Genomic DNA, 19,687 nt, shown 5'->3' on the forward strand with positions numbered 1-19,687 from the left:
CCAATTTGGAGGTGCTAGTTAAACTGCTAGATCTGCATACAGATGGAAACGTCTCGGTTACGTATGTAACCCTCGTTCCCTGAGGAGGGAACGGAGACGTACGTTAGTGACTAACGAATGGGGTTTCGCTTAGAAGCCAATCATCTTCATCGTGTTCAACAGCGCCCAATGGCAATGGCAATGCCATGGGCATGCGGAATTTGCATGCGTAACTCCGCCCCACCTCGTGGGTATATAAGGAAGTACGCTGCGAACATCGCATTATGTTACTGCTGCAGGAGCCAAGACTGAACTCCTCGCGTTCCAGGCAGCACAGCTGACGTGGCTAAGGAAACGTACGTCTCCGTTCCCTCCTCAGGGAACGAGGGTTACATACGTAACCGAGACGTTCCCTTTCGTTCAGTCACTACGACGTACGTTAGTGACTAACGAATGGGGGATCCTATTCAACAACGCCACTCAGCTGTCATCCAGTGCCCTGCGTAAGTGTGAGATCCCGCCACTTAAGGCCCTAGGACTCCCACTTATCACAGGATTACCAAGGTACACTGGGAAGCATATCCCAGAGAGGGAATGCCAAGATGCCTACCGTAGGGAGGACTTAGAGAATACACATATGACCCGCTGAGGGTTGCATATGGAAGATCTCTAGGGTACCAGCCGAAGGTGGATTTTTAACCCTAGGGGTGGCAGGGACTTGCCAAGGGAAAGACACCTGCTCACTGAGGAGGCTTACGGTGGGAATACTCGTGTGGGGGTCGCCGGAGGGGAACCATGCACACGGAGCACCTGGCCGGACATGAGGGTCTGGGCTCGAAAGGGCAGACTGAACTGATGTCGGCGTCGACAGTGCTGGAGGAGCTCAGGGCTCTCGGGGAGCTCACCTGAGGAAAATATCGCACGTATCCAGTCATGGGAGTGGAATGGCGAGCAAGCGAAGACACCTGAGCCTGGCCCATTACTGGCCACCCGTAGGGGCGAGTACATAGTCGGACACTGGCTCCACTCGGAGATTGTAGAATCTGGCGAATGTGTTGGGTGTCGCCCAGCCTGCAGCTCTGCAGATGTCTGTTAGCGAGGCGCCATGCGCTAGAGCCCAAGAGGAGGCCACACTCCGGGTGGAGTGTGCCCTCACACCAAGGGGACATGGTCGGCCTTGCTGCTGGTATGCCAAAACAATGGTGTCCACTATCCAGTGAGACAGCCTCTGCTTTGAGAGAGCGCTTCCCTTCCGCTCTCCACCATAACAGACAAAGAGCTGGTCTGAGGTCCTGAAACACTGCGTCATGTCTACGTAGGCGCGGAGAGCGCGTACTGGACAGAGCAATGCCAAGGCTGGGTCTGCCTCCTCCAAAGGCAGCGCTTGCAGGTTCACCACCTGATCTCGGAACGGAGTGGTAGGAACCTTGGGCACATATCCGGGCCGGGGTCTCAGGATCACGTGAGAGTTAGCCGGCCCGAACTCAAGGCACGCTTCGTCAACCGAAAATGCTTGCAGGTCCCCGACCCTCTTAAGCGAGGCCAATGCGGTCAGCAGAGCCGTCTTCATAGACAAGAACTTAATCTCGGCCGACCGCAAAGGCTCAAAGGGAGGCCTCTGCAGAGCACTTAAGACTACTGAGAGGTCCCAAGAGGGAACGAGAGGAGAGCGAGGAGGATTCAGTCTCCTCGCCCCCCTCAGGAACCTGATGATCAGGTCGTGCTGACTTACCTTTTTGTCTCCCAGGAGATCGTGGTAGGCAGATATTGCGGCCACGTACACTTTCAGGGTGGAGGGAGACAGCCTTCGCTCCACCCCCTCCTGGAGAAACGATAGCACGGACCCGATCGGGCATTTCCAGGGGTCTTCTTGGCGGGAAGAGCACCATGTGACGAAGAGGTTCCACTTCAACGCGTAGAGACGTCGTGTAGACTCAGCTCTAGCGGAAGTGATGGTAGCGACCACCGCAGGTGGAAGGCTACTCAAACCTGCCGTGTCCCGTCCAGAAGCCACACGTGGAGCTTCCAGAACGCTGGACGCGGGTGCCAAAAGGTGCCCCGTCTCTGAGTCAGGAGGTCTGGTCTCAGAGGGATAGGCCAGGGAGGGGCTGTCGCAAGGAGTAAGAGTTCTGGGAACCAGGTCTGGCCGTGCCAAAGCGGGGCGACCAAGACGACCTGCTCCTTGTCCTCCCTGATCTTGCACAGTACCCGTGCAAGAAGGCTCACTGGGGGAAACGCATACTTGCGTAGCCCGGACGGCCAGCTGTGCGCCAGTGCATCCGTGCCGAGGGTGCCCTCGGTCAGGGAATAATACAGGGAGCAATGGGAAGAGTCCTGGGAGGCAAACAGATCTACCTGTGCGTCGACGAACCGTTCCCATATCAGCTGGATCGTCTGGGGGTGGAGTCTCCACTCTCTGGGGAGAGGCTGAAACCGTGACAGCTCGTCGGCTGCACAGTTCAGGTCTCCAGGGATGTGGACAGCACGAAGGGACCTCAGGCGCTTCTGACTCCACAAAACGAGATGGCGGGCGAGTTGAGACATACGGTGGGAGCGTAGACCGCCCTGGTGGTTGATGTACGCTACTACGGCCGTGTTGTCTGTCCTGACTAGCACATGTTGACCCTTCAGCAACGCTCGGAAGCGGTGCAGGGCGAACCGTACAGCCAGTAACTCGAGGCAATTGACATGCAGAAGGCGCTGGGGTCCTGTCCAGGAGCCCGCGGCTGCTTGTCCATTGCACATGGCACCCCAGCCCGTGGATGATGCATCTGTTGTCACAACAACATGCCGGGAAGCTCGTTCTAAGGACACTCCGGTCCGTAGAAACTTGAGGTTCGACCACGGGGTGAGTGTCTGTAAGCAGGCCCGGGTCACTGGGACGCGGAGCGTGCCAGACCGCCATGCCCATCTCGGGACTCGATCGCGTAGCCAGTGCTGAAGCGGTCTCATATGAAGCAATCCGAGCGGCGTTACCGCGGCTGCAGATGCCATATGCCCCAGGAGCCTCTGAAAGTGTTTCAGTGGAACCGCACTCTTGCCCTCGAGTTGTCGAAGGGAAGTCAGCAGAGACTGCGCGTGCTCGCTCGAAAGCTGCGCGCACATGGCGACCGAGTCGATATCCATACCGAGAAAAGAGATCCTCTGCGCGGGGCAAAGTTTGCTCTTCTCCCAGTTGACCCGAAGGCCCAGACGGGCTAGGTGATGGAGCACCAGATCTCTGTGTCCGCAAACCTGCTCTCGAGAGGGACCCAGTATGAGCCAGTCGTCGAGGTAGTTCAGGATGCGGACCCCGTGCTGCCGAAGGGGCGCAAGGGCTGCCTCGGCAATCTTCGTAAAGACGCGAGGGGACAGAGATAGCCCGAATGGTAGAACTGCGTACTGATATGCCCGACCCTCGAAGCAAACCGTAGGAACGGTCTGTGTCGAGGCAAAATGGAGACATGGAAGTAGGCGTCCTTCAGGTCGATCGCTGCAAACCAATCGTGTGGACGAACGCATTCGAAAAGGCGTTTCGCTGTCAACATCTTGAACGGAAACCGGTGAAGGTAACGGTTCAAGACGCGCAGGTCCAGGATTGGCCGTAGCCCACCGGTCTTTTTGGGTACAATGAAGTACGGGCTGTAAAACCCGCAATTCATCTCGGCTGGAGGGACAGGTTCGATCGCACCCTTCGCCAGTAGGGTGGCAATCTCCGCTCGCATGACGGGGGCGTTGGCCCCGATCATGGTGGAACGGACTCCCCGGAAGCAGGGAGGAACCTGCGCGAACTGAATCGCGTAGCTGCGCCTGACGGCCCGCTCGACTCAGCGGGACAGCCCTGGAAGCTGAAGCCAGACATCCAGAAACTGCACCAGCGGGGTCATACGGTGTACAGACGTACCTGGTGTGGGCTTGCAGCGATGCAGCGTCACCGGCCCGGACATGGGAGGCTGTGGGGCGTCCCGGTGCGGGGGCACGGTTGACAGCTGCGTCCTGACAGAGGAGACCAGGGAAGGACCAGCGTTCCACTGGGGTCTGCTCTGCCAGGAGGCTGGCGACAGAGTGGGATGCGAGTGGCGGGACCCGTGGGTGGCGCGCACCATCATCACCGGACTCTGTGGGCTCAGGGATGGGAGTGTTAATTCTTTCTTTGACCAACATAGGGTGCTGCTGACCCGGGGGCCAGCAGCTGAACAAAGGATTCTCCCCCGGCCCTCCACCGGGGGAAGGAGTGGTCCTGCTACCATCTCCTCGAAAGAATTTCCCATCCCTGAGCCGTCCGTCTCAGGAGCGCCGCTTGGCCTGGCGTTTAGCGGGGCGCGGGGCGGCCTGAGGGGACTTGGACGCCTTCCTACGGCTTCCTCCGCGACCCGGCCCGGGTGAAGGCTGCTGCTTGGACCGGGTGGGAGGGGCGGGAGCCTTAGGAGGGCGTCCTCGGCGTGGAGCAGACTGAGTTGACTGTGCCGGCGGCGGGGTGGAGGCAGCAGCTGGCCGCCGGGGCAGTACGTGCTTGATAGCCTCAGTCTGCTTCTGGGCGATTGAGAACTGTTGGGCGAAGTCCTCAACCGCCCCGCCGAAGAGGCCGGCCTGGGATATGGGGGCATCGAGGAACCGGGTTCGCTCGGTGTCCCGCATATCGGCCAGGTTCAGCCACAGGTGACGCTCCTGGACCACATTTGTGGACATCACTTGACCCAGGGAGCGTGCGGTCACCTTCGTCGCCCGGAGAGCGAGGTCGGTGGCGGCACGCAGCTCATTTAAGAGCCCCGGATCAACTCCACCCTCGTGCATGTCCTTGAGGATCCTGGCCTGGTAGACCTGGAGGATCGCCATGGCATGCAGCGAAGCGGCAGCCTGCCCCGCGGCTCTGTGCGATTTCGACACCAAGGTTGATGTGAATCGACAGGCTTTGGAGGGGTGCTTAGGATCACCACGCCAGGTTGAAGCGCTCTGAGGACACAGTTGCATCGCAACAGAACGTTCAACTGGAGGGACCCCAGTGTACCCTTTAGCTGCCGCCCCATCGAGGACGGAGAAGGCGGAGGAAGTCAGTGAACGGTCACGGGAAGACAACGGGGACTTCCAGGACCGCGTGAGTTCCTCATGCAGCTCGGGAAAGAAAGGTTTTGAGGGCAAGGACTGACGGGTGTCAGCGCGAGCCCCCAAAAACCAATCATCGAGCCTTGAGCGTTCGGGACAGGGTGGAGGGTTCCACTCGATCCCTAAACTCGCGGCTGCCCGAGACAACATGGCTGTCAGCTCTGGATCTGACTCAGGCAATGCTGGCACGCCCGAGGGCGGCAGCACAGCCGAGTCGTCATCTCCAGAGGACTCGAGCCCACCTTGTGATGCGGTGATCGACATCGCATCCTCCTCCGGAGCGCCAAATGAGATGCGCGGGGGGGCCGGAGCCGGCCCCGCGATCTGCATCTGAACGCTCGCGGGTTGCAATGTGCAAGACGGGGGGTGTGGCCCGAGGCATGAGCGTCGGGGCTTTGTTCCACACCGTAACCGTCAAGTCACCCTGACCACCAGCCGAAGTACTGGGCCTCTGGGACTCAGTAGATCGGGGTGTGGTAGAGGGGACTCTCACTTCAGAACGAAGGTCATGGAGTCTTGACCGCAACATTGCGATGGTCATGTTCCCGCAGTGAGAACATGACTCATCCGCGAACGCTGTCTGAGCATGCTGAAAGCCCAAACATACCAGACAGTGTTCGTGCCCATCAGAGGAGGAAAGCAACCGACCACACCCAGAAGTACACGGACAAGACATCCTGAAAAGGACGCGTCACGTGTAAGCTCTTTTATGAGAGGAAAGCCTCGCAGAGAACGCCGAAGCGCCCAGGGACCACACACCAGCTGTCTAGCGGACCACTGCGCAGATCAGCAGGCAGGCAGTATGATGATCACTGGAACGCGCCGTAACACCAACGCCTCTGGAAAGCTGCTCGTCTCGAAAGCTGTCGATGACTCAGATCAGGCTTGTAGGAGTGAAGAGATCCTCTTGGCTCCAAAGCAGAAACATAATGCGATGTTCGCAGCGTACTTCCTTATATACCCACAAGGTGGGGCGGAGTTACGCATGCAAATTCCGCATGCCCATGGCATTGGCATTGCCATTGGGCGCTGTTGAACACGATGAAGATGATTGGCTTCTAAGCGAAACCCCATTCGTTAGTCACTAACTTACGTCGTAGTGACTGAACGAAAGGGAACTAATATTATGCTTTTTTAAGATGGAACCTAAAGGAAGCAAATAAAGGGAGAAGAGAATCGGCCCCAAAATAGAACCCTGCGGTACTCCACATGTCACTGGTGCTGCTAATGAAGTAGAGCCCCCATACCCAACTTGAAACGTTCTCGCTGAGAGATATGATCTAAACCATTTTAATACAGTGCCTTTAATCCCCACGTTGTGCTCAAGACGCGAGATAAGAACACTGTGGTCAACCGTATCAAAGGCTGCTGTAAGATCTAAAAGCATCAAGATTGTAGAATCTCCAGAATCTGTTGAAATCAAAAGATCATTAAAAACTTTTATAAGTGCAGTCTCTGTACTATGAAACGCTTTAAAACCAGACTGGAACACCTCAAGAATACCATGCAGATCTAAATGGGCTTGTAACTGCACTAGGACTGCCTTCTCTAAAATCTTGGACACAAAAGGAAGTTTTGAAATTGGACGATAATTTGAAAGAACTGAAGTGTTCGAGATTTTGTTTTTTGATAAGGGGCTGCACCACAGCCTCTTTAAAACAAAGTGGCACATAACCAGAAGTCAGACTACTGTTTATGATTGCTTGAATGTTTGGTCCAATAGTGTTCCATACCTCTTTAAAAATACGTGATGGGATGATATCAGTGGGACAAATTGAAGGTTTTAAATGTGTAACAATATCATTAAGGGCCAAGATGGAAACAGGCTCAAACTCAGTAAAGACTGCAGCACACTCTATGGGAGTGGAAGGATCAAAGGCTTGAGGTGAAATACTAGCTTTAATAGTGGTAATCTTTTCCACAAAAAAGTGGAGGAATTTTTCACAGGCCACAGTAGATTCTTCCAACATTATAGATTGGGGGGTATGAGAACAGAATTAATTGTTCTAAAAAGAACATGCGGTTTATGGCCATTTTTATCAATAACATCAGAGAGGTATTTAGCCTTTTCAGTTTGAACAATTCTCTGATAATTATTCCAACAATCCTTTAAAATATCATAAAAAACCTGCAATTTATGTTTTTTCCATTGTCGTTCAGCTTTCCTACACTTTTGCCTAGCCGCTCGAGTTAAATCATTAATCCACGGTTCAGAATTAGGTTTGGAGCGCCTGGGCTTTAGTGGTGCAATTTTATCAAGAATATTTATACAGGTGGATGAAAAACAGGAAACAAGCTCATCTGTACATTGGAAAGCAGACGGCTCTAAAGTATCTATAACATTACTAAATGCTTTGGAAAATTGTGCAGCAGTGGCCGGTTTAATCATCCTGCGGATACGAGGTGGAGCACATTGCTTAACAGTATTGTATGGAAGGAAAACATCAAATAAAATTGGTGCATGGTCAGAAAAAATAGCCTTTTGTATCTCAATATTTAAAATAGGCAAACTGCATGACAAGACAAGATCTAAAGTGTGGCCATGAATCTGTGTAGGACCACTTAGAAACTGTATAAGATTAAATGAATCAATAAGTTCTAAAAAATCTTTAGCCAACAGATTTGTGGGACAACATACATGAATATTCATATCTCCTAAAATTAAGATCTGGTCATATTTTGGCATAATTTCAGACAATAATTCAGTAAAGTCTCTAATAAAATGCTTGCTATATTTAGGAGGTCGATAAATAAGAGCACACAAAACGGGCTGAAATTTGCCCAATTCAAACATTGTTATCTCAAAACTCGAAAATGTTATCATTGGCAACTGCCTGCAATTGTATTTTTCCTTAAAAATAACGGCAAGTCCTCCTCCTCGACCAGTAGTCCTCGGGGAGTTAAAATATGTGCAATCCAGTGGAAGAAGTTCAGAAAAAGGGCTCGACTCACCAACATTTAACCAAGTTTCAGTCACAAATAGAAAATCCAAGTTATGCTGGGAAAAAAGCTCCTTTAAAATAAAGGTCTTATTCACCAGCGATCTAGCGTTGACCAGGGCAGCTCTGACAGGAGCCGGGGGACTGGCCATACGAGGTACATAACTCAAAGACCAAAGGTTTCCATGGTTAACACCGCCTTTCCTAGGGCGAGGTGATCGTTGGCGAGAATACTCCATATCTGAGCCGGTAATTGGTATCAACCAGGTCCTGGCAGGATCCATAGCACGCCAGGATAAATTGTGAACCAAAGGCAAACGAAAGTGACGCCGGGCTCCACAGGCAGAATAGTCCGCTATGTAAGCTTTCAACCTCACCAGCTCACTATCCGCGCCCCTGGCACGAGCTCACCACGCCCTCAGAAATGTTTCCCCCAATCACACGATGAGAACTGCTTCACTCCAGTATGAACTGTCATATTACATGAAGTGGAAACATTATGAATGAAACTGACTTGACACTTGCTTTAACATTGTATTGAAGAAAATACGGTTAAATAATGCAGTTGTCAGTACACGTCAGGCTTTTCTTGCGATATTATTGCCGCCCGTCATGTGTACAGATCATTTTCATACATGAGCCTCGCTTTCAAACCCTGACTCGCAAGTGGTTTCCGCGAACGCGGTAACGGACAGCAATACTGTAACGTGCTGGCGTATATAGTCTAACTTATCTGTTTATAATAGGCTTTTAGGTCTGAACATCTCTGCTGTTTCACTAGCATCGTTGGCATCGGGAGTTAACGCAGTTTGAGCAGCGGCTCGCATTGATAAGGCTCTGCGTCTGTGTCTACAGACAATTCACCCTCCTCCAACTCAGGTGAAAGATGCGAGTGTGTGGCTCTGGCACCGCTGACGAATGTCCAGAAGTTAAAGCCGGAGTGTGGCGAGGTGGATGAGCGAGCGAGACATGGGAGGAGCGAGCGAGATCGGTGTGCGTGATTGAGAATGAGACACCGGTCTCGAGTCCTCTCATGAGGGAGCACGGAGGCATATAAGGACGAGCGACACCGGTGAAGGACGAGAGAGGACCAGGCCTGGATTTTAAATTGTGTTTTATTCACGATTTTTGTTATGTGTGTGCGCGGCAGTCGTCCGTGAGGGGCTGCCGCTTTTACTTTCATTTTGTGTTTATTATTTGATTAAAAGTTGTTAAACGTTCGATGGTTCCCGCCTCCTTCTTCCCTGAACAAACGAACTCCGTTACACGGAGCAAAAACAATCACTGCTGAGTTTTGTTGGTGGCCATGATGTTGTGGTCCGGGAAGTCTTTTTCAGCTCGCTCCGTTAGTGGTGAAGGAGTTGCTGAAGCCGTCCATCTCCCACCACCCGCGAAAAAACCCCAGGTTGAATTACCGACTGCTTTTGACAAACACCAAGGTTGTGTGGTAATGTAATTGCTGTCCGAATCCACATCTCTGAGTTTTCAAGAATATGTCACTTCAAAATTCACTGTTTTTATCCTTTTTAGACCCCTGCAGAGCACCGTGCGGTTGTGTGCGCTATAATTTGGATGCATTTCTAGACTTATTTCTTTAAATACAGTTGTCAGTACACGTCAGGCTTTTCTTGCGATATTATCGCCGCCCGTCATGTGTACAGATAATTTTCATACATGAGACGCGCTTTCAAACCCTGACACGCAAGTGGTTGCCGCGGACGCAGATAGATTAGGTCAGTTCTCTTGCGCGGCTGCTTCACTAGCATCGTCTGCATCGGGAGTTAACGCAGTTTGAGCCAGTGGCTCGCATTGATAAGGCTCCGGGTTTGTGTCTACAGACAATCCACCCTCCTCCACTTCAGGTGAAGGTAGGAGAATGACCGCTCTATTGCAAAGCTGGCGTTACTCCAGTCATTCTCCATCTTTGCGACTCGCGTGTCTGACAGCTGTCAATCAATCCGTCACTGCGGGTCTCAGGTGCACACCCTCCGCTCAGTCCCGCCCTCGGTTCGTCCCCTCTGTCTCCGCTGGGCTCTGCCCACTTTTCCAGCATTTTTCAAAATTTGCCAGTGGGTGGAGTTAAACTCTGAGCTGGGGTTTAGTTACCCTTTAAGTATATCGATTTAAGGGCTTATTGCCAGAGACTATTTTAATCTGACCACATCAAACTTTTGACCAATGAAAAATGCCATGTATGCTTTTGTTCTTTGTTGTGCTAAATAATCTTTTAATCACAGAATCCCTGCAGCAAAAGTTTGCTCCTGTGTCCTGCCTCAGAAAGCGGAACAAGCGTTTGTTCTCATCGTCAGTGCCTGTTCTCGAAGTGTGAAGTATTCAATGGACGTTTTGCATATCAATGATCGGTGCAACACCATTTGATGAAGTTCTCATGCAGGGCTGCAAGGACAACAAAGACTGAAAACTGACCAGCTGCTTTTGCAACAAGTCTGGACGAGAAGTCTGAAGAATGACATCTACACACAACAGAAAGCATATCTTCGTGGACAGTGCCACCTTTGGACTCAATGATTGTGGTCAACAGTGCCAAACGAGGAAATTGCAAGGTTGAAAATAACCAAAGATATTTGAAATAAAACAAAGACATTTGCTTTACTGTTGGCAACCACCACCAATTACCCAAGATATTTGAAATTTACTCTAGAGAGTCAATGGCCTCTATCATTATGAATGGCTAACACATATTGTGCAGTGAATGCGGCTGTGCTCTCATCTTCTCCAAGCATGAAGGGCATTTTCTCAGTATCACTCAGTTCAGTGAATGATGGAATTAGTTTCAAATCTGGCCAGAAATGTTTCTCTCACATGATGATATTTAGTACAGATTAGCAGAAAGTGTTTCTCATCCTCTATTTGCTGTAGATCACAGTGTCTACTGATCCTCTGCTCTCTCTCTGTTCCATAGACCGGAAAAAAATATGGACAACGCGACTTCATTGACTTCCACTGACCAAAGTTGAAGCTTTCATAGGCCCGCTCACGGCGCTGACATCTTGGGACCGAGTCTGCGCAGTAGCGATCTCGGGACCGGAGTTGCGCAGTAGAGAACAGGAAGTAGAGGCGCGATTATCAAAAGCCCGCCCACACTCTCGCAGATGCAGAACAATTCATTATGTTGGTGTGAAATAAACAGTTATGGAAGTGTAGAAATTAAAGCTAAAGCTCCAATCTCCTCCCAAAAATCCAGAAAAAAGTCCGTTAGTGCCTCAGTGACAAGTTCATTCAGAGAACCCGTCAATCTCAGCTGTCAATCATGACGTCACACCCCTCGTTTTTATAGCATCAAATAACTCACTAAAACTAAACTTATTTAAAAAACGAACACTTGAAATGAAATTATTGTAATAAAAACTGCCTAAAATGACAGAAACCATCTTTAGGAAACAATTATTTGAAGTGTAATTAAATTGTTTAGTGTGTCTCGCGACCATTCAAATACATGGTGGGGTTTAGGAGCTATACTGGGACCAGCCACTGGGGGGCGATCGAGGCGCGGAAGCTTCAATTTCTGACTGGAGCACTACAGGCTTGCTCTGTTCATGTTAGTCTGTGTCTTCCTCTCTCTATTTCTAGATCATGGTCACTCAATCTGTATTTGGAGAAGATTTGCCTCTTTTTAAATTCTTTAATTACTAGATAATTGGCCAATTTAGTGGTTCTATTTAGGGTCGAATAGCATTTGAGTTTATTTTTGAGGTCAAAATGTGTTTTTAGTGATTCATCATGGGTGTCTTTTAGATTTTTGTCAATTTCTTTAATAATGGTTTTGGGGTTGTAGCTGTGGTCAATCGGGGGTTGAGTTTGATGGACTAGTTGAAGGGCGAGTGTGTTTAGAGGATGAGACTCTGCTGAGGTTTCATTGGCGAGGAGGGCTTTATATTGGACTGATTCTGGATCAGACTGATGGAGGTGATGCCAGAACTGAACACATCTCTTCTGGGTCTCAGTGTCCAGCGGGTACAGGCCTAATTCAGCCCTGCAGGTGGCGTTGGATGTGCTTCTGTGGACCCCTAAAATGTTTTTGGTAATTTCCAATTGTACTTTTTCTACTGAAATTTTATCCCAATTTTTAAAATTCAGTACTGATCCCCAAATTTCACATCCATATAAAAGAATTGGTTTTATTATTGAAGTATATAATTTTATCCAAGTTTTTATGGGTATTTTTAAGTGACCGCATCGTGACTTTACAGTATATCATAGAAAGCCCTCCGAGTCTTTTCGCTCAGTGTTTTGACAGCCAGACCGAAGCCTCCCGAAGACCTGCACATTCATCATCAAACCACACATCCTTTATTACTCTCTGCTGATTTGTTTTAGGTTTGTTTTGGTGTTTAATGTTAGATAGAGTCGCCAATGTTTTGAATATATAATTTAAGTTTTTTGTTGCTAGATTTATCCCATTACCATCTAAAGTGAACTCAGTGGACATAAAGCCATCCAGCATTTTTAATATAGTAGGACTGTTCATGTTTTCTTTGAATTGGTTGGAGCTGGGTTGAGTCCACTTGAGTTTAGGTTTCAAAGGGAACAGTTTTTCAGATTGGAGGGGAGACGTTTTGGTCCTTTTCCGTGGTGGTTTCAGATAAAGCACAGTTTGGCAGTGATCGGAAATCTGGAGCTGAGGTTTGACAAATGCATTAATAAAGTTTGGATCAATATCTGTTATTGAATAATCAACCACACTGGAATTTTCCTCAGATTCAGTTGACAGTGTAAAGAAAAAAAAAAACTGTCTAGATGTTGTTTTATGTTGAATGATCTACTTTTCTCTCATTTGTTAGTAAAATTATTCTCATTTTTTCATAATTTCTCTGGAGCTCAACTCAAGTGTGACCATCTCCCATGGAATCCTGGAACACATGTAGCTCTACCTATTTTTCTCTTTTTATCATTTTATTCTCTGCCTTTCTCTGTCTGGGGCCTTCTCTCTCTCTCTCTCTCTCTCTCTCTCTCTCTCTCTCTCTCTCTCTCACACACACACACACACACACACACACACACACACACACACACACACACACACACACACACACACACACACACACACACACACACACAGGTAACATTATATGCATAGGCCTACTGAGTACAATTAAGGGTTTAAGTTTACATCCATTTGAAACTATTTTAAGTATGACCATAACCAGAATTTGTGTTTCCATTTAAAAGAGATTTCTGTCTATTATGTAATTGACATTATACATTTACCTGGTTGTTAATAAATTGTTACATTTTCTATCTATTCTGACTTCATCTATAATTCTCAAGTAGATTATGACAACAAAGGGTTAAACGGAATGATCAATTGTGTGACTAACTATTAAATATAAATGACCAAACAACCAATTGGCAGTTTATCTTAAATTCGAGATTATGATAAATGGAGTTAGATAAAGAATATTATAATCAAATCCATTTTGCCCAACTGAAACACAGAACGCTCGTTACCGGCATTGGAGCAAGATTTTAGCGGCCTTACACTGACTCATGGGGACATAAATTGAGGTCCCCATGAGGAAACAAGCTTATAATCATTCAGAATTCATTTTTTTAGAGCACATACTATATAACTTATTTAGCATGTCAATTTAATGAAGAATTCGATTTTCTATAAATAAATGATCTAAGTGACAAGTTTTTATTTGAAAGTGTTGAAGAAATGTCAGTAGTTTATAGAATACATTCTCTCAAACACACACATGAATGAGTAAATCCAGGGAAATAAAGTCTTTGCATTTAACTTTCATCTGCTGATGAAAATAAAACATAATGAAGTTTATGAATTGAGTCTTAAGTTTTTAGAACAGTTTTGTAGAAAACAGACCTTTTCTTCTTTTAAAAGATATTTTTTGTCTGTTCTTCGGCAAATCCAATTTAATTTTGGATTTTGTTTCTCGGATATTTTAAGACTTCTCATTTGAATTTTTTTTTTTTAACAGACACAATTCCTTATTTTAGAAATAATACAATTATTGTATTGGTATAGGCATGATTGCCTGTTGCTGGAAGGTAAAACTTCACTTTTGAGTGAGCTTCAAATGAAAGGAACATGGATGAGCTTTGGATGAGCTTTACACAAGTTGGGAAAAACTGTGATAGTTGGCCATTTACACTAAAAGAAAATGACAAGCTTATTTTATTTCTTTTAATCAAGGACAGAGGAAATTTGTATCAATAGATATTTTGAAAAATGTTTGGCTTAATTTATTAAAAAATATCCACAATTAAAATGTCACTTAATATTAGCAACGAAACAAAAAAAAGTCAGATTACAGATATAAATATTATAAAAAACAGCTCTTTAATTGAGAAGATGGGTGGCTCTTAAAAGAGCCTTTGGGGTGGGTAAGGTCAGAAGTCACCTCACTTTGAGCTGGTGTATTTAGTCACAGCCTTTGTGCCCTCGGACACGGCGTGTTTGGCCAGCTCTCCGGGCAGCAGCAGACGCACGGCGGTCTGGATCTCTCTAGAGGTGATGGTGGAGCGCTTGTTGTAGTGCGCCAGACGAGACGCCTCACCGCCGATGCGCTCGAAGATGTCGTTGACGAAAGAGTTCATGATGCCCATCGCCTTGGAGGAGATGCCGGTGTCAGGATGAACCTGCTTCAGGACTTTGTACACATAGATAGCGTAGCTCTCCTTCCTGGACTTTCTGCGCTTCTTTCCTCCCTTAGCGGCGGTCTTGGTGACGGCCTTCTTGGAGCCCTTCTTAGGCGCGGACTTTGCTGGTTCAGGCATGATGATGAAGAGTCAATGTGTGCGCTCAGGAGCGATACAGAGGCTTTTATTCACCGCCATATGCTAATTTACTAAGAGACACGGCATATTCTGATTAGCTGTTTTCATAGGCCGAGCCCATAAACTCGTATTTCATTGGACAACTCAAAGACAAATGAGAGGAACGAGGGCCAATCACGGGCAGGTAAATATTAGCCACGCCTACCGCTTTATGTTTGAAGGAGACCCACACGATCTCGTTTCCTTTGTTCCTTTCCCGCTCATTTGCTTAAATAAAAGTTTGAAAAGACTAATATTCAGCAAGATAGTGTAATATGAAAACTCATTTTAGAAAACTCATTTTAGAATAAAGTAATACGATCCCTTTTAACAATAGATTTTGTACCAAAATTCCCTCCTATACAAAAGTCCCTTTACAACCGACATTCAATTTGAACTTTTTTCTTGATTCTGTAAATCACTTTGAATTGCAATAGTTTTCTTCAACGAAATACACATTAGAACTCAAAAGCTAAATGAAGCAAAAAGCTGATTGCAATTATTCAGCATTAAAACACCTTAGAACCTTAAATTGAGATGAAACGCCAATATTTTCTTTTCACATTTCTGTTATATATTCATATTGTTTATTTAAAAATATATAACCCATAAGAACCCCGGCCAATTTCTCCTTATAGAACAATTATGGGGTAACGTTATATAATGTTATATTATATCGTTATAAAAGACGGGCTTAATGGACCAATTGTAACTTCTGTAGTTGTTTATTAAATACAACCCATCCTTGTGAAAGATCTGTAATTATCTGTAATATTGGACATTTATATTTCAGTAAAAAAAAGTTTATTTCTTTTTTCCAGCATAGCTGTGACATTGACTCTTTATGTGAGGGAGTGTGTGGCTCTTAAAAGAGCCGTTGGGTTTGTGGTTTCTCTTGATTTCAGGTGTTTATCCTCCGAAGCCGTACAGGGTGCGTCCCTGCCGCTTCAGCGCGTACACAACATCCATGGCGGTGACGGTCTTTCTCTTGGCGTGCTCGGTGTAGGTCACGGCATCGCGGATCACGTTCTCGAGAAACACCTTCAACACTCCGCGGGTCTCCTCGTAGATCAGACCGGAGATGCGCTTGACACCGCCGCGGCGAGCCAGACGACGGATGGCGGGTTTGGTGATTCCCTGGATGTTATCGCGCAAAACTTTGCGGTGACGCTTAGCGCCTCCTTTACCGAGCCCTTTACCGCCTTTGCCTCTTCCAGACATGATTAACTCTGACTACTTCAGCCAGTCAAAAGACAACGAATCCAAAAATAAGCGTCACAACGAGGCTATTTATATTTGCTTACAGGACCTGACAGAAACCTCCCCCGCGCCACACGCACCCGCCCCTCGATATAGTTCAGCACAAGACAATGTGATTTAACCCTAACCCTGATCTCACGAGGCCTGTCCTTTGTTTAATATTAAAAAACAAGTTTTATCAGATTCATATTAGATTCATTTGAAGAAGATGGTATTAGACGAAGATAATTATATAATTTATAGAGAAACTGAATGACAATTAATATATTCAATGCATTAATTGTATATAACAGTATATTTTCATGTGACATGTCAGGTATATTTATAGAGTATGAATGATTTCTGGCCTCTCTGATCTACACTGTATGTCTCCCTTTAGCTGAACTTGCACCATGACAGTAATCTCTTCTTTGGCCTGCAACATCCCATAATAGTTTCAGAACAGCCCATGCCACTATAAGGGAGCAGCTGAAGATTAGTTAAAAACTGTGGATGAGCGAATGAAAGAGAGTTGGAAAGAAACCAGCTGTATATTTTCAGACAGACTGAAGATGAAAAGAAGTGGCAAACTCCTGGATAAAAGGTCAGAGGTTAAGAACTGTTTAAAAATGAGTTAGGAGTGTAATTGTGAGATGTTTTCAGCATTGTTGTCTCCGCCATTAAAGTCTAAGCTTTGTCATTCAGAATAAAATGTGTTTTTATTACATGAAAAAGCTACAATCAAAAAAAAAAAAAAAGTCTTGAGAAAAAATACTTGAAATGTTGCAATGGCAACGCTGTACCACCATGGAAAATGATTAAAAAAGTAGTTTTTCTATAAAATTATGATTTTGCACATTCTTTTAGAAATTGATAGATTTATATACTTTGAACTCATGCAAACCAAAAATAAGTAGATCCCCATCATTAAACCTTCAAAAGGACAAACTCATTCTCACTCTCATCCCATGAGTGAACTCTGCATTCTTCATATTGATCTTTCCGTAAATGTATTAATGTATTCATTTTCTAAGACATAATTTTGTTATTTATACATAAATACAGCTATACTACAATAAACAAATAAATAACTGATCATATTATTGATGCTATTATATATAAACCATCCCAATGGGGAAAAACATCACTGCACTTCCACTGTGGGACAGCGGTGCCATATGGACACATCAATATTTACTCAATTTACAGTAAAACTGTTAGACAAAGTTGATTTGTGAATAAAAATATATAATTGACTTTGCAAAGATGCAGCAAAAAAAAAAAACCTTGAAAAGAGATGTTTAGAAATGAGATTATTAGAGCAATTTCTGGAGCACTTCGGCTTCTCTGTGAGGGTGACGGTGGGAAAGAGTTTTGGAGGGACTTTCAAATGTCATGTGACTTAAAAACAGCACATCATTGGCCACCTTAAAGGCTTATTTCAAGTTTATTTCACTGAATAATAAAGAAATGAGAAACTGTCATAAAGCAAATCCACACCATCAAGGGTATATTTTCAGCAATTATACACTAACTTTCTTTGAAATACTCATTAAAGTAAAAAAATTAAGACTTTATTAATATGAAAGTATGTTTTACCACATATATTCTATATTAAACCGTTTATGAATTAGAGAATGAAAATCCAGATAATGTTATAATCTTCTATCCATAATCAACGTTTAAATTGGAAAGCATTTCTTTCAGTGCAGTTTTGGTGGCTCTTAAAAGAGCCTTTGGGTTGCGAAAAACAGTACATATCCGTTTATTTGGATTTGGCGGCCTTCTCGGTCTTCTTGGGCAGCAGCACCGCCTGGATGTTGGGCAGCACGCCGCCCTGAGCGATGGTCACTCCGCCCAGAAGTTTGTTCAGCTCCTCGTCGTTGCGCACCGCCAGCTGCAGGTGACGGGGGATGATGCGGGTCTTCTTGTTGTCCCGAGCCGCGTTTCCAGCCAGCTCCAGAATCTCAGCGGTAAGATACTCGAGCACAGCGGCCAGATAAACCGGAGCACCGGCACCGACACGCTGAGCGTAGTTGCCTTTGCGGAGAAGCCTGTGAACACGGCCGACGGGGAACTGCAGTCCCGCCCTGGAGGAGCGAGTCTTAGCCTTTGCTCGGGCTTTGCCGCCGGTTTTGCCTCTGCCGCTCATTTCTGAAATCTCTGTTTAAAACCTTCTTAAACGAAACGAAGAAAATGAATGTCTGTGTCTCCACACACTGTCTTTATACTAGAGTGCCAGTCGCTCATTGGTTTAGAGTCTGAAGAGATTTCAACCAATCACTGAACTTACCTCCAAAGCCCGACCCCCTTTTCTAGCGGGAATAATTATGCACACAAGAATTTGACGAATAACATAATAAAAGTAGATTAAACTACTAAAATATTTGATATAAAATATTCCATATATATACAGTTTTTAGAATTGTATTGAATATAAAAGGATGCAAGCAAATGTAAGGAGAATTATTAAAAATACGAAGAAGGATTTTTGGAGGAAGTTTTGTAACTGTGGGAATGGAAACAGAAATTGATCAAATATGGGGAATGATAAAATAATAAATGGGATAAAAAGAGAATATGGTTATCCAATGTTAAGTGATGGAGAAACAATAGCTGTAAGAGATGAGAAAGCAGAAATGCTGGCAACATTTTTTGTTAAAAATGTAAAAAAAAACAAGAGGGAAAGTACGTTAGAGCAGTATAAAGAGTTAACACAGAATAAGGTATACACTAATGACCAATTAAACATGGCATTTACCAAGACAGAGTTGAACTGATCTCTCAGAAAAACTAAGAAATCAGCACCAGGCATGATCAGATTTACTATATAATGATAAATCATCTAAGTAAATCATCCAAGGATGTTTTATTAAACTTGTATAATAAAATCTGTGAGGAAGGAAAATTACCACAACGTTGGAAGGATGCGGTGATAGTTTCAATACGCAAACCAGGGAAAGATTGCACAAATCCAGGGAATTATAGACCATTTGCTATGACATCTAACATCTGTAAAATAATGCAAAAAAATGGTTAATGAAAGGTTAATGTATTATGTGGAAAATAACAGATATATTTCCAGGTATCAGAGTGGTTTTAGAAGAGGGAGAAATACTATGGATCCAGAAAGTGTGTTTAGAACACAAAATAAGAAAAGCACAAATAAACAGAGAGTAGTGGCTGTCTTTGACATAGAGAAAGCATACACGAGAAGGGTTAGATAGATGGATCGAGGCTTTTTTATTAGGGAGAGCAATGAAGGTTAGAATAGGATTGAAAATGGAAATCCACAAGGATGTATAGTAAGCCCTTTATTACTTTCTATAATGATAAATTATGTATTTGAGGATTTGGATAATGGCCTGGGGTCTTCACTTTTTGCTGATGATGGGGCAAAAATAGGAGGTGAGGTAAAATTAAAATTATATAATCAAGAACTGGAAAGAGTTAAACATTTTAAGTTTTTAGGGTTGTGGTTTGATGAAAGTTATATGGGCGATGCATATCCAGAAAATAGTGGATAAATGTAAGAAAGTAATAAATATAATGAGGTGTTTAATTGGCAGTGAATGGGGGGCGGATAGGATGGCATTAAAGGCCATCTATAATGGGCTGATTATATCTGGATTAGATTATGTTTGTGTGGT

General features: G+C 45.5%; 4 protein-coding genes across 4 annotated transcripts in view; all 4 read right to left on the bottom strand.

Moving 5' to 3' along the window:
* The window catches only part of LOC307122033 (histone H2B-like), a gene marked incomplete at its 5' end in the record, with an annotated part of 119,972 nt that overhangs the window by 8,689 nt on the left and 91,596 nt on the right, over positions 1-19,687 (bottom strand). The window lies entirely within an intron of this gene.
* Positions 14,385-14,759, bottom strand: LOC307122038 (histone H2B-like; the record flags this gene model as incomplete). The annotated part of the gene is made up of 1 exon (XM_079809839.1): positions 14,385-14,759. The coding sequence occupies one exon, from the start codon at positions 14,757-14,759 to the stop codon at positions 14,385-14,387; it is 375 nt and encodes a 124-aa protein (XP_079665965.1).
* On the bottom strand, positions 15,708-16,019 carry LOC307122042 (histone H4; the record flags this gene model as incomplete). The annotated part of the gene is made up of 1 exon (XM_079809842.1): positions 15,708-16,019. The coding sequence occupies one exon, from the start codon at positions 16,017-16,019 to the stop codon at positions 15,708-15,710; it is 312 nt and encodes a 103-aa protein (XP_079665968.1).
* On the bottom strand, positions 17,803-18,189 carry LOC307122030 (histone H2A; the record flags this gene model as incomplete). Its single annotated transcript, XM_079809831.1, has 1 exon — positions 17,803-18,189. One exon carries the CDS (start codon positions 18,187-18,189, stop codon positions 17,803-17,805), a length of 387 nt encoding a protein of 128 aa, XP_079665957.1.

This window comes from Gobio gobio, assembly GCF_949357685.1.
Source record: "Gobio gobio genome assembly, chromosome: 25".
In the NCBI taxonomy this organism is placed as follows: Eukaryota; Metazoa; Chordata; class Actinopteri; order Cypriniformes; family Gobionidae; genus Gobio; species Gobio gobio.